General features: G+C 39.5%; 1 protein-coding gene across 8 annotated transcripts in view; it reads right to left on the bottom strand.

Annotated features, from left to right (window-relative positions):
* The window catches only part of Asxl2 (ASXL transcriptional regulator 2), an 88,575-nt gene that overhangs the window by 12,028 nt on the left and 61,753 nt on the right, over positions 1 to 14,794 (bottom strand). For 7 of the 8 annotated variants that reach the window (XR_015621853.1, XM_087553083.1, NM_001446914.1 and 4 more), the window contains 4 exon segments: positions 14,035 to 14,198; positions 9,256 to 9,352; positions 3,942 to 4,047; positions 1,676 to 2,381 (listed from right to left, as the gene is read on the bottom strand). Coding sequence is in view for 6 of the 8 variants with exons in the window: in XM_087553083.1 (XP_087409209.1) it covers positions 1,676 to 2,381; positions 3,942 to 4,047; positions 9,256 to 9,352; positions 14,035 to 14,198 (1,073 nt within the window). In the remaining 2 variants the exon portion in view is untranslated. 8 annotated transcript variants of the gene reach the window in all.

The following is a 14,794-nucleotide window of genomic DNA, read 5'->3' as shown; positions in this document are numbered from 1 at the left end:
CTAACAACTTTGCTTATCACCACTTAGTAAGTTATATTACTATTCCACCCACCACAGAACGCTTTGTATTCTTTTTTTTTTTTTTCCGGAGCTAGGGACCGAACCCAGGGCCTTGCGCATGCTAGGCAAGCGCTCTACCACTGAGCTAAATCCCCAACCCCAACGCTTTGTATCCTTTTGTTTGGTTTTGGTTGGTTGTGGTTTTTTTGGAGACAAGATTTCTGTTTTAGCTCTGGCTGGCCTGGTATTCTTTTTTTTTTTTTTTTTTAAGATTTATTTATTTTATTTATATGAGTACATTGTAGCTGTTTTCAGACACACCAGAAGGAGGGCATGAGACCCCATTACAGATGGTTGTGAACCACCATATGGTTGCTGGGATTGAACTCAGGACCTCTGGAAGAACAGTCAGTGCTCTTAACCGATGAGCCATCTCTCCAGCCCTGGCCTGGTATTCTTAAGCACATTTGCCTTGGCCTCCCAAGTGCTGATGTTAAGGGTGTGTGCACACGCAAACGCGCACACACACATTCTCTCTTTTTGTAGGCCAGGCTCATAAAAATACTACTTGAGGGCTAACACCCTACCCAGGACAATACAAGTAATTAAAAGTAATCAGTATTAACATATTGAAATTAAATAAGGACAAAGCAGCCACAAGTTTTTATATGTCTAAGTTTCAATTATTTTTTGTCTTCATGAAGGATTAATAAAATGTTCTATTTTTCTTTTAGTCCTGCATGCCTGTAATTCCAACACTGGAAGGCAGAGGCAGGCAGATCTCTGTAAATTCAAGGCCAACCTGGTCTACAAAGAAAGTTCTAGGATAGTCAGAGCTGTTACACAGAGAAACCCTGTTTCAAAATACCAAAACAACCTATTAACCAAAAAAAAAAAAAAAAAAAGAAAAAACCAAGTAGCCTCTGACTCTGAGATTAAAGCTGTGTACCACCACAGCCCAGCTAGATGCTGTTACTTTTAAATATAACATAAACCAAACAAAACAGATCAAGTTGTAAAACTAATATTAAAATTCAAATTTTGTATAAAAAGTTCTTTTGTTATTAGTTTTGTTTGGAGAGAAAGTCTCAATGTTTCAGGCAGCTCATTGTCTTCCTCTGCTATCTTTCCAGAGCTGTTGCTATAGGTATGTAGGAACAGAGTGGCTAAAACTTTCTGTTCTGTTCTAGAAGCTGGATAGTGTAAAATAAAAGAGTAAAAACAGTTTCTGACCAAATCTATGGAAGGAGAAATTCTATAAATCTGGTCAGAGCGTTTTAAGTCTTCAGTGTAGACCATCCTATATTAAACTCAAATTTAATACAGTTCTAGGTCTATAATTTATTTCAGATTTGACATTCAATAAAGGAAAAGTTTTTGGTTAATAATTCAAGCACTCAATGACCAGCAACAGAAACACTGAAAATTCAATGCCAGCCTGAGTTACAGCAAGACTTAGCCTCTAAGATGTGACTAGGAAGTGGGCTGGGGTGGTTTATTCAGACCCCTTACTCAAATATTAAGAAATAAATGCAGGAAAGCAGTCCTAAAGCCTGATTATTACTAATTTTATTTATATGACACCACAGTTATATGTATATCAAATGTACACTACTGGCTCTATGTTAACACCACCAGTTACGAAACGTAGCAGGTACAACAAGCACTTTCTCACCTTAAGAGGTGGGACTTTTCGAACTTGGGCCCTGTCCCCTCTATTAAGAAAGGGCTGTGGGGAGGCCTGAAATGGCTGCTGGTGTTGGCGATTCTCAGTGATCCGTGGTCTTTTCTCCCAACTGCTAGTGGCCTCTTCTTGGGTCAGAGCAGCTTTCCTCTTGAGACTCTCTGGGATGTGGTCGCTAACAGGTGCTGGAGGCACCTGCATATCAGGGCCCAGTGGACTGGCTCCTGCAGGCTTTGTGGTGGTGGGTTTTTCAAAGCCGGCATTTTTAGGTTTGCTTGCGGATATAGCTAACGCTTCTTGGTTCTCACTTTCGTTACTACTAGATGTGGTGACATGATTTTCTTTCTCAGATTCTTGTTCAGCAGAGGCAACTGGTTTCTGCTCTAAGAGACCCTCATCCTTAGGGCTCTTGATGGGTTTCACGGTGATAAGCTCATTTGTATTGCTAGCCAATGCAAGAACAGTTTCTGGGGATTGAGAGATTGGCCTGGCCTCATCTTGGCTCTCTTTTTTGAATGGTGATGGTATTTGCACTGCTTCTTCTTTACATTCGGACTGAGGAAACACTGGGATGGTGCTGACAGGAGAGGCCTCTGAAGGAAGTATGGATTTTGGTTGCTCAGCTGGGGATTTATTTGCTTTGGGATCACTTGGGGAAGCTGTCAGTTTCTGTGAATCTTCAAGGCTTAGGCCAGAACTAAAAAAAAGAAGGAGCTGTTAGTTGAGAAATAGTTCATGTTACTGAAAACACGAGAAAAGTAGACTATGTCAATAACTAGAAAACCCCTGACACACAGTATTTTTCTGTAGAACTCTTGAGCCAAAGTAATTAAATTCAAATCCTGGCTCTAATAACAATCGTTGATAAGATACTGGCTGGATAGGTAGGCTTCTGCATCTTTGTTCTTTTACTTGTACACTGAAATTAACTTCTATGTTGCTACTGATAAAGTTCCTCCATGTGAAGTACTCACTGGGTACACAGTGAAAGTTCTACAGTGGTGGCTGTTAATGTTACTTCTGCTTATAGAGGATTCATAATGTCTTGAAACTCACAGGCTAGCTAGAAGAACCTAAAGAAAGGTCAAGTGCTCCTACTCTGAGATGTAGTTGGAACTGTGATCAATTTTGTTCACTAGTGTTTGTAGGAAGGTTGGCCCAAGACTTCTAAGGAAAACCTGAGCAGTCAGTTATTAATGTTCTCTAGAAGCTAAGAATTAGAACTGAATTTGTAGAGCCTGTTTAAATTCTGAGCCACCTGGGGATGAAAGTCAGCTCGGACTTGCACAGTGTGGTTTGGAAACAGTGAAGCTAATTTTTAAGGGTCACCAGTGACTCTTCTTAATGTTTTATATTATTACTTAACCAACAACAATCAATTAAACCCTCTCTAGCACCTTAAAAGAATTAGTAATAAAAAAAGTCTATGTAGCGCCAGTGAGATATCCACCTAGGTGTGAACCAAGGAACTAATATGCTAGAGAGAACCAACTCCACACTGTGCATGTACACCCACATATTTATTGTGACTTATAAGGGTATGCTTACCACCAATTTTATCTATCTATGTAGATAATTAGAGTCCTTCCTTCGAAAAGACTGGCTTTTCATGAGATAGAATAATACTTGAGAGTTCTGTGCATTTTATAGTGATTTCCCAAAATATTGTTAGCCTAAACAGTCAAGAATACTAAGAGTCGGGGTTAGGGATTTAGCTCAGTGGTAGAGCGCTTGCCTAGCAAGCGCAAGGCCCTGGGTTCGGTCCCCAGCTCCGAAAAAAAGAAAAGGAAAAAAAAAAAAAAAAAAAGACTACTAAGAGCCACGTGACGATGGGCCATTATACCAAACATGTAATTAAAATCCTTTCCTCTGAAAAATCAGCATTTGAGACTCTTAATTTTAGTAGGTATCTATCTTAAGTGACTTTAAAGGCGATGAACACTTACACTTGGAGCTAAAAAAAAGTCTTTACTTTGTGGTCAATGAAGTCTTTGCAGAAAGAAGGGAGACTTAACAACAGGAGCTGGAATACGTAATCTTACTCAAACCAAACAGATCTATTATATATTAAATTTATCCAATAGAATTTTATTTTGATTTTTTTTGGTGTCCAAAAATTCAACAAACAAACGTTATTTCAGACTGCAGCGTTTAAAAATAAAGTGTGTGTTATGATTCAGTGATGCACATCTCCTAGTTAGAAGAAAAGATTTTAATTACATGTTTGGTATAATGGCCTTTGTCTGCTTTAGCTTACCTCTGACCATAGTAACTTTCAAAGAATTGTTCCTTCCACAGCTCTACTTTTTTCTCTTTCTCAATCTCTTGTCGAATTCTCACCTGCATTTCAGGGGTAAATTCACCTGCAATGTATCAACAAAATGACACTGAAGAAATAAAATTCCATAGATGTGAAAAACAAAGTTGTAAAAACAATGTTTTGAGAAATACATCTAACGTCAGGATGCCTAGTGATATGACAAACTTGTGACCTTTCTGAGAAACCAACATCTGACGTTAGGTTGCCTAATGATATGACAAAGTTTTAGTAGTCAGAATGACTAGGCCTCACTGACTAAATTCAAGCTAAGATAAGATGAAACAAAGATAACTGTTCTCAGAAAAACTCCCTACCCCTTCCTGTGGTAAATCCCGAGAACAACCACAACATGTCATCCTGACCCTGCCCGGCCACCCAGTTCCAACCCCTTCTAAGGAACTTGCCAACTTAGCCCTTTCCCAATGATTTTCCAAGGCCAGGTGCAGGGCTAGATAAGGAAAGTGACTAAGCCAAGAACAGCCCCTTGAGCAGGCCAGCCAATACCTGACAAGATCCTTTGTCCTGTGTTCCACCAATAAGAATAAGTCAACTAATAACCCTGTTGCTGAAGTCTGCCCTATGTAAAGAATAAAAGATGTGTGCTTTTTGGGTTTGTTGTTGCCTCTCCCTGTGAGGATGAGCAACCTCACGTATGTGGATCATTAAACCTCTTGGTATTGCATTGATCCCTTTGTCAAGTTTGTGATCTGTGGGCTGTGCTCCTGAGGTAAGACCACTTCGGGGTCTTACAATATCATCAACAGAAAAGCATTCATAGATTCTTATCATGAATGAGTCACACCAGAACAGAATATTATCAAGTCAAAGTAACAACCTCCCAAAGAAGCAAGACAGAAAGGAGAGGGAAACACCACTAGGTAGAATACAGACACTGTCACAAACTATCCTGTTATCTTCCATATGCAGCTAAGGCGCACAGTACTTATTATGCTCCAGCTGTTTCCCAAAGTGTCTTCTTCTAGTTATAAACAACATTTATCATGCAGATTTCTATTCACCTCTAACATCTATTTCGAATTGGTTTCCTAACAGAGTTGTGCTTGATTTCTCAGTTCTTGTAAGAAAACTCCAAGAAATAAAGACAAGAGTTGTGACCTCAATTTCTTAAAAAAACATGGAATTGGTTTTGGATTTTGTCTTCTTGCCCCTGCCAGGTATATCAGATAGGAGCAAGTTTACCTCAGATTAGTCATTATAACTGGTTATTATTTATTTATAGGCCTCTGTGGAAAAACCTATTTTGCTGTGTGTGACTTATGTGACACCTCTTACCCTCTGGATAAATTGACTGATGCACTGAAGAAAGTTGGCCATTGCATCATGAAACTTTAGTCTGTCTCATTTATTAGCTCCATTCTCCTAGGTCTCACAGCCAACTAGAACAGTGACAAAAGGGTTTTTAGTAAATAACTGAATACTTTGGGATTTTAAAGTTAGGATTCTTCAAAGAAAAACTGTACTGGAGGCCTTTACTACATAATAAAAAGTTACTTGAAACCATTAAGATTCAAATAAAAGGTAGGCAGTTTTCAGTTGTCAGTTTTCAAAAATTGTACCACGTTGCTTGGAAGCTAGAGGAAGGTTATTACAAGCTTGGGCTCTATAGTAAGACTGCCTTACAAAAAACAGCTGACCAACAGAAATGACGGTTCAGATAGGTGATTTCTCCTATTATACTCTAATATCCAGAATGTCAAGAAACAAGAATGGGAAAAATTCTAAGTTTAAGATCTGATGGGAGTTTGGCTGGAAAGATGGCCCAGAGGTTAAGAGCACTGACTGCTCTTCCAGAGGTCCTGAGTTCAATTCCCAGCACCCACATGGTGGCTAACAGCCATCTGTAATGGGACCTGATGCCCTCTTCTCTTTTGGTGTGTCTGGAGAGAGCTACAGTGTGCTCATATTCATAAAATAAATCTCCTGGAAGTAAGAAGGAAAGCAAAAAAGTAGGGGAGCTGGTGAGATGAATGATAAACGAAAATGCTTGCTTTGTATGTTGAATGTTTGAATCTGATGCCTGGAATCAGAAGAGAATTGACTACTAAAGTTCTTCTCTGACCTCCACACATGTGCCTCAATTTATACAGACACAGACACACATGAACATGACACAAAGAAATGAAAATATGTAAAGAGGGCTTGGAAATCACAGTCCTGAACAAAGAAATAGGAGAGGAAGAATTTGGCTGTCAGTAAAGCCTAGAACTTCTGTTACTATCATGAATCATAGATCAATGAATAAAAAGCACTGAACACGGGGTTGGGGATTTAGCTCAGTGGTAGAGCGCTTGCCTAGCAAGCGCAAGGCCCTGGGTTCGGTCCCCAGCTCCGGAAAAAAAAAAACAAAAAAAACAAAAAAACAAAAACAAACAAACAAAAACAAAAAAAAAAAGCACTGAACTCTGCGCATGCAGGGTTAGTGTCCATGGCTTCATAAAACATGAACAAATGAACAGTTATTCTTTTAAAGTGGGTATTAAAGAAATCAATCCTTTAACAATTTGTTATCTTTCTCTTTTTATGGACAAGGTCTTTTTGCAAAGTTGTCCCAGTACTCACCATGTAGGCTACAGACTGGTCTTGAACTCAGAGACCAACCTGTTTTTGAACACCCAAGAGTTTGTGAGTGTGTGTGTGTGAGACTATATCTGGCCTCCAATTTATTCTTATGGTACTGCTAATTGGTGTTTTTTTCAAGCACCCATGTGAATTAAGGAATGTCTCCACCCTCTTCTGAAGGCTCCCATTTGATGCATATATGTGTACCAAAACACTCATTCATAAAATTAAAAAGAAAACAAAAACTCATGTTGGTCTGGTGAGACTTCAGCAGGCATTGGGTCAACATACATGCTGAGCAAGCCTGATGATCCGATTCAACTCCTTGAAACCACAGTGAGAGGAGAAAACCAACTTCTGAAAACTGTTCTTTGATTTCTACATAGATGGATTCACAACTCAGTATCATATACATATAAACATATTCATACACAGAAAAAAATTTTAATGTGGTTTGAATGAGGATGCCCGCATAAACTTCTACATTTGAATAATTAGGGCTCATACTTGGTGGAACTGTTTGGCAAGGATTAGGAGGTGTGGCTTCTTGGTTGGGGACATGTCACTGGAGGAAGGCTTTTGAGGTTTTAAAAGCCTTCTATCTATTCCATTCCCAGCTAATCTGTCTCAGTTTGTCCAGTTCCAAGAAGTGCAGTCTTAGGAGGTTTTCCACAGGAATCTTTTTTTTTTTTTTTTTTTTTTGGTTCTTTTTTTCGGAGCTGGGGACCGAACCCAGGGCCTTGCGCTTCCTAGGTAAGCGCTCTACCACTGAGCTAAATCCCCAGCCCCTTTCCACAGGAATCTTAAGCAAGGGAGATGACCAGTCAGAACAGGTGAACCAACTGTGGCAATGAGAAGAATGATATATGCCGCAGCCACAGAGTTCTCCCATCCTTTCCTTTTCTAAATTTAGTATATGTTTTTCCTGAAGCAGATACACTTTGGTTGTTTGAAGGAGAATGGCTAGGATAGGCTCATATGTTTGAATGCTTGGCCCCAGTTGGTATAACTATTAGGGAAGGATAAGGAGGTGTGCCCTTGTTCGAGGAGGTATGTCACTGAGGATGTTTCAAAACTCCATTCCCAGAGTCACTCTCTCTGCCTCCAATATGCAGATAAAATGTGAGTTCTCAGCTACTGTTCTAACACCATGTCTGACTGCTTGCTGCCTTCCTCCCAGCTATGATGTTCATAGGCTAACCCTATTAAACTGTAAGCAAGGCCTCAATTAAATGGTTTGTTCTATAAGTTGTCTTGATCATGGTGATTTGTCAGGGCAATAGAAAAGTAACTAAGATAACAAAGAACTGATACTATTGATAGGTATCATATACCATAGTGAAAACAATAAGTAACTTAAAAAATATTCTACTATTAGCTGGGAGTCGTGGCAGAAGGCTCTTCTTATCCTAGCACTCAGAGGCAGAGGCATGAGGATCTCTGTGAGTTTGAGGCCAGCCTAGTCTACAAAGTGAGTTCCAGAACCATCAGGGTTACACCAAAAACACCCTGTGTTGAAGAAAAAAATTTACTATTGCCTTCCGTAAATCTGTTAAATCAGACATACAAGGACAAGTAACTGAGGCCAGTAATCTCTCAGTGATGGTTCATACATGTCCCATTGCTTCAGCTGAGGGAACTCTATGTATGTGAAACAGCACACTAGGTCCTTAATTGTCACTGATTTCCCTCACTCTCCATGTCATTGGAGTTGTCAGGAAAAAGGGACTTATTTTGCTGTTTACCAAATGAATGCAAAGCACCATAAAATAACTAAGTCTTCAATTGTCTAATAGAGAGAGCGTCAGTTCCTAAGTATTAATCTGGAATATTAAACCAGAGACGTTAGAAACAGTGTTTTAAAACATAATGTAGGACTAAAGAGATGGCTCAATTCTTAAGGTTAGGCTCACAGCTAAAAAAAAGTATGTTTTTAGTTTCTCAAGTGACTGAAATCATTAAAAAAATTATACTGTTGGAGTTAATGTTAATCAGGGGCAACAGGTATCTGTTTCACACAGGACAAAAAATCTAAATTTAGGGAACAATGATCTTCACTCTGTTGTCTGCTCTAGACTGTCAATTTGACTACATTTGGAGTTAACTAAAGCATGCCTGTCTGAGCAGCTAGGAGGGATGCTCTCTTCTTTTTTTTTTCTTTTTTTCAGAGCTGGGGACTGAACCCAGGGCCTTGTGCTTGCTAGGCAAGCGCTCTACCGCTGAGCTAAATCCCCAGCCCCGGATGCTCTCTTCTTAATGAACTCATCTGCAGTGGAAAGACCTCTGGGGCACAGCTCTAGTGGTGGCAGTCTGTGTAAGGAAGGAACCTGTCCTTCGTCTGCTCACCTCACTGGCAAGTCCACTCCTTCCCTGGCACTGCAGCCTACTTCTTTGGATTCCAGCAGACACAACCAGCTCAGATAGCCAGTCTCCTAGTCTGAACAACTACTAAATTCTGGGTAGACAGCTATTGCCAGATTAGTTGTACCACAGTAAGCCATTCTAATAAATCCCGTGTGTGCGCGCATGTGTGCGCATGCATTTGTATACAAATTCATTATTAAGTTCTGTTCCTCTAGAGAATCCAATACTTTCACCTTTGAAATCTATTCCATTATCTCAAGAAATGAGGGACACTCAGACCCTGGGAGCCACAGGGCAGAACACTTACCTTCTGAGAGCCTTTCCTTCCAGCCCTGAGCTGCCGAAGTGAAGAACTCATTGTTAAGGGCTGAGCCATTCAACTTCATCAAGCCGTCTGGACCAACCTATATCGAAGAGCAAGCCAGGGGGAGGAAAACATTCAAAGGAAAGGTGCAACAATGTTCACTTCATGTTAACAGGATGTATGTACAATCCATACACAGAAACATAGCTAACTCCTTTTTTATAATGCTTTAAAAAAAAAAAAAGAACTTCAACATTTTTCTCATTTACAAAAACATCCTTAAATGTGTATATACCTCTTTCTCCTTTTCACCTTTCAACTCCATTTCACAACTGTTGTAAAGATATTGTTTACTGAATAACACTTAAAAATACATGTTATTTTTTCTTTTGATCAGAGTTATTTGTACCAAGTTATACAGAACACACTGTATCTTGGTTTTCTCACAGACTACATTGTGAAAGTCTGTTCAAGTCAATAGGCACAAATTTAGCTTCTTTCAAATCGCTGCATTTTATTTCATTTTATGAATGTTTTTCAATTGATCTGTCAGTTTCCCAATGGCAAACACTCACTTTGTTACCAACGACTCCCTATAATTAATAAAGTTGCAACAAACATTCTGGCAGAGATGAATGTACTGGTGCTCTTTTTGTTTTATTTCTGTTTGAAAGAGGGTATGACTATGTATGGAATCTAGGCTGTCCTTGAACGTAGAGGGCTGGGATTAAAGGAGTGTGCCACCTTGTCCAGCTATACCAGTGACTGTTATATCTAAGGACTGCATTCCAAGAACAAAACACAATCAGTGTGTAAGGAGACATTCTACTACTTTCTTAAAATGCTAAAACTACAAGCAATATATGAACATACAATAGCATTCTTTTTCTTTTTTTTTTTTTTGGTTCTTTTTTTTTTTTTTTCAGAGCTGGGGACCGAACCCAGGGCCTTGCGCTTCGTAGGTAAGCGCTCTACCACTGAGCTAAATCCCCAGCCCAGCATTCTTTTTCTTACCAACAAGTATTAACATATAATTTAAATTTTGTCAAAGTTGAAATGGTAGATGATTCTGTAGAACCTGTGTTGTTTGCTGTTGCTTCATGGCTATTAAACGTGTAAGCTGCAGTGGTCTTGTGAAGTGTGCCGTTCTTAGTATTCTACTTATTTTCATCAAACTGAGACTATTCACAGATTAGTCCCCCACTCTCTCACCCAACCCCCCTCCAAGTGTCTGCTAAGTTTGTCTCTAATGTTTTGCCAACTCTTTTTCTTGTGCCCAGGGATGTATCTCCAGGACTAAGTACAAAATAACGAGGGGGTGGGGTCGGCGGTGGTGGAGCAGCACTGGACTACTGCATTTGTTTGTGTGCGTGCGCTCCCCCACCGTGTGCAAGGACTTCAGTGTGTGTGGAGGTCAGAAGACAACTTGCAGGAGTTCGCTCTCTCCTAGTACCATGTTGAGTCCTAGGGTGGAACGAAGGCTGTCAGGCTTGACTGGAAATCCCTTTACCCACTTAATCACCTCACTTTTTAAATGAAAAAAAAAAAAAAAAACCAAAAACCAAAAACCAAAACCTATATACATATACATCTAAAATTTGAATTTTCTCTCTTCATTTTTAAAAAACATTAACTTCTCTTTAAAACATATGGGAAAGGTCCACTCAAATTATATACAAAATTACTTTGTTTACAATATTTTCAACTTAAACATTATCCACATTGACATATGGAAACCTAAATAAAACTGTCTTCCCAGTTTTTATCTTATCTTATTAATACTTTATCTTATCAATACTGGCCAACTAGCTTCCTGTTAAAAAAACACAAATTTAAAAATGCTATAGGACTCCCTTTGTGGGAAGTTGAACTAGAAAACTTTTAACATCCCTTTCATTAAAAGTACACATGGCAGGAGATGACCAGAAATGGCTAGTGGTTAACAGCATGTTTTGCTCTTGCAGAGGACCCAGGTTTGGATCCCAGAACATGCATGATAGCTTATAACCATCATAATTATAGTTCGAGGAGATACAGGGCACTCTCCTGGCCACTTAAGGCAGTAGGCACTCATGCACAGTGCACATACATACATGCAATTAAGCACTCATACGCATTTAAAAAATATATCTTTTAACCAACAAACTTCTATGAGAAGGCACAGGGTCATGAGTGCTTCTGAGAAAATAGCATCAGCTTGCCACAGAGAAGCATTGAGTATGCTTTATATCACTTCAGCCTATTACTCCCCACACTTGTACTTGGATGGAACAACACAAAATACAAGACACAGGAACACATGCAAATGAGAGCACCCATGAAATTAAACAAAGTCTCTTAAGAATCATGCTGAAACATCAATCTCCTAGTTTCTCCCATCAAGAATTAATATGGTATCCTCCGAAGTGTCTGTTTTGAAGAGATAAGGTAGAGAATGAAGACACTAGGAACACTTCTCCTTTAATCCCTATTGCTGGAAGAATATCTGATTATCTGAATTATCCAAAGGACTCTGAACTGTTTTAACATGTGCTGAGTATAGCACTAAGCACTAAGAAACTGGCATCAAATCAAGTCTTATAGCAAACAGACTTCAAGCTGGTGTGATGGTGCACACCTTTAATCCCAACACTCTCAAGGTAGAGGCAGGCAGATCGCTGAGTTCCAGGTCAGCCTAGTCTACGTAGCAAATTCCAAGCTACGCAGAGAAAAAACCCTGTCTCAAAAACCAAAAAAGAAGACAGATTTCAGAATGAGAAGCACTTCACTATGACTTTGTAGTCAATCAATATAATGATTTGTGCAGCTTACCTTGTGAATCTTACTATAAACTAGGCAATACAGTCTGTTATTACATACTAGGGAAAATGTTGTGTGTGGAGAACAGCAGCCTTGGCTGTCCTGGAACTTGGCACTGTAAAGCAGGCTGGCCTTGAACTCACAGAGATCTGCGGCCTATGCTCCCAGAGTGCTGGGATTAAAGATATCCAGCACGGCCCCCTTTCATGCTATCTTAGTAAGTATTAAAAAGGAAAGAGACTAAACCTATGAGCTCCTACATGCTAGGCAAGTGCTCTCCTGCTGAACTGTATCCTTGGCACTGTTCTGTTTACTGCTTTGGTGTATGCATGTGTGTCCAGTGTCCAGTATGTGTGGGAGTGGGGTATCAGGCCTTCCTCTACCATTCTTCATTCTATTTTCTTTTTCTTTCTTTTCGGAGCTGGGGACCGAACCCAGGGCCTTGCGTTTGCTAGGCAAGCGCTCTACCACTGAGCTAAATCCCCAACCCCTCTTCATTCTATTTTTAAGATGGAGTTCCTCGGGGCTGGGGATTTAGCTCAGTGGTAGAGCGCTTGCCTAGGAAGCACAAGGCCCTGGGTTCGGTCCCCAGCTCCGAAAAAAAGACCAAAAAAAAAAAAATAAAAATAAAAATAAAAAAAAGAGATGGAGTTCCTCACTAAGATTGAGTTCCTCAAGTTTGTCCTGAATGGGTGACTCTCAAGTTCCAGAAATACTGCTGTCTCTTTCTGCCCAATTTTGGGATTACAGATACATCGCCCTGCCTGGCCTTTAAGTAGCTGTTGTGGATGTGAATTATGGTATTCATGCTTGCATGGTGACCAGCTTACTGAATGAATCATTCACGAAAGCTTTCCCATGCCTCCTTTTGTTGGTGGTGGTTGTTTTGAGACAGGGTCCCATGCAGATAAGGTCTTGAAATCCCGATCCTCCTGTCTTGACTCCCAACTACTGTGAAATATATATTACCTTCCCCATTTATTTTTATTTTTTTTTAATCCCTTTATTTCATTCTTCCAGTTAGATGAGATTCCAGGCCTAACTATCAGGCCTGGTAGAACTCCAACAAAAATATAAATGTATAAAAATTTCAGGTGAATAGGGGCTGGAGAGATGGGTCAGCAGTTAAGAGCAATTCCAAAAACCTGAGTTCGTAGTTCCATATGTCAAGTGGCCCACAGTCCTTTTAACTCCAGCTTTTGAAACTTTTGACATCTAGCCTCTGTGGGTCATGACCCCTTTGGCAAACCTCTATCTCCAAATATATTTTACATTACAATCCATATACTCACAAAATCATAGTTATGAAGTAGCAACGAAAATAATTTTATGCTCATACAACACGAGAAACTGTATCTGAAGCAGTAAACTCCAGTTGAGCAAGTTGACTGCTCATTGGAAAAGGAGCCCTAGGGAAGCAGCTTTTGAGTCAACAATACCAGGGGAGACTTTCTTGCAATCCAGCTCCAAAGTCCTGTAAAGTAATGCTAAAACTCACTGCTTTACTAAACTAAACTTGGATGGAACCGTTTCTTTTGTGGATTGGTGGTACCTTGTTCAGATATTTCCAAGGAAAGTAACATAACAGTACTGTTAATATCACATTTTTATAGGAATACATAAAAGGATATATTTTTTGTTTGTTTCTGAGAGGGCTCTATATAGCCCTGGCTGTACTGAAATACACTCTGCAGACCAGATAGTCTTCAAACTCAAGTCTTGAGAACTAGGCATGTAACTCAATTAACTGAGTGCTTGCCTACTGCACATAAAGCCCTGGGTTTTACCCTAGCTAAACACTCACACACACACACTCTCTCTCTCTCTCAACATGGTGACACATCTGTAATCAGGAAGTAAACCTAAGCATCTAAGACATCCTCAGCCCCATACTCAGTTTAAGCACAGCTTAGAATACATGAGGACAATGATGAAAACTGAGACTCATTCAGCTACAGAACCGTTTATGCTTGACGCACACACCTGTCGGTCCACCTCTGGAAGCAACAAAAGCAGGCGCTGCTGGCAGTCGCCAGGAAGAACTGAAAAGGTGTGCTTGTTGATCAGCGCTCGAAGATTAGTATTAACCAGAATGGAATCAGGAGTCTCAACATCAATGTCAGCACATTTAGTCCTTTTCATTTGTCCTACAAAATTCAAAAAAATAATTTATTACTTGGCTTCCTTGCAGTCTTGTAACTAATCATAGTTTGTCATGTATTAATAAAAGTAAAAGTGAAAAAACTAAATGCTATACTCTGACAGTTAAAAAGATCTTAGAAATGTCTAAGGCAAAGAAAATAAATTCTGATCATTTATAAAAAATAAACAAAAAATTTAAAAAAAAATAGATGTTTAGGGGCTGGGGATTTAGCTCAGTGGTGAGCGCTTACCTAGGAAGCGCAAAGCCCTGGGTTCGGTCCCCAGCTCAAAAAAAAAAAAAAAAAAAAACAAAACAAAAAAACAAAAAACAAAAGCAAAAAAAACCAAAAAAACAAAAAAACAAAAAAAATATAGATGTTTAAAAGGAAAAACTGTTCGTCAGATACCGACCGTCCTCTCTCAATTAAACAAGTTTGTGAGAAATGACAAACTGCCTATCTACAAAAAGCTTGGGTTTTGTTTTGTTTAGTTTTTTATCTTAACAGAAATTGAAGTTGGACAGTCGGTTCAGGGGTTTAGAAGACAAACTATTCATGCAAAGGATCCGGGTTTGGATCCCAGCATCGTGTGACTCACAACT

Source organism: Rattus norvegicus, chromosome 6, assembly GCF_021556685.1.
Source record: "Rattus norvegicus strain SHRSP/BbbUtx chromosome 6, alternate assembly SHRSP_T2T, whole genome shotgun sequence".
In the NCBI taxonomy this organism is placed as follows: Eukaryota; Metazoa; Chordata; class Mammalia; order Rodentia; family Muridae; genus Rattus; species Rattus norvegicus.
This window is presented reverse-complemented; position numbering and strand designations above follow the sequence as displayed.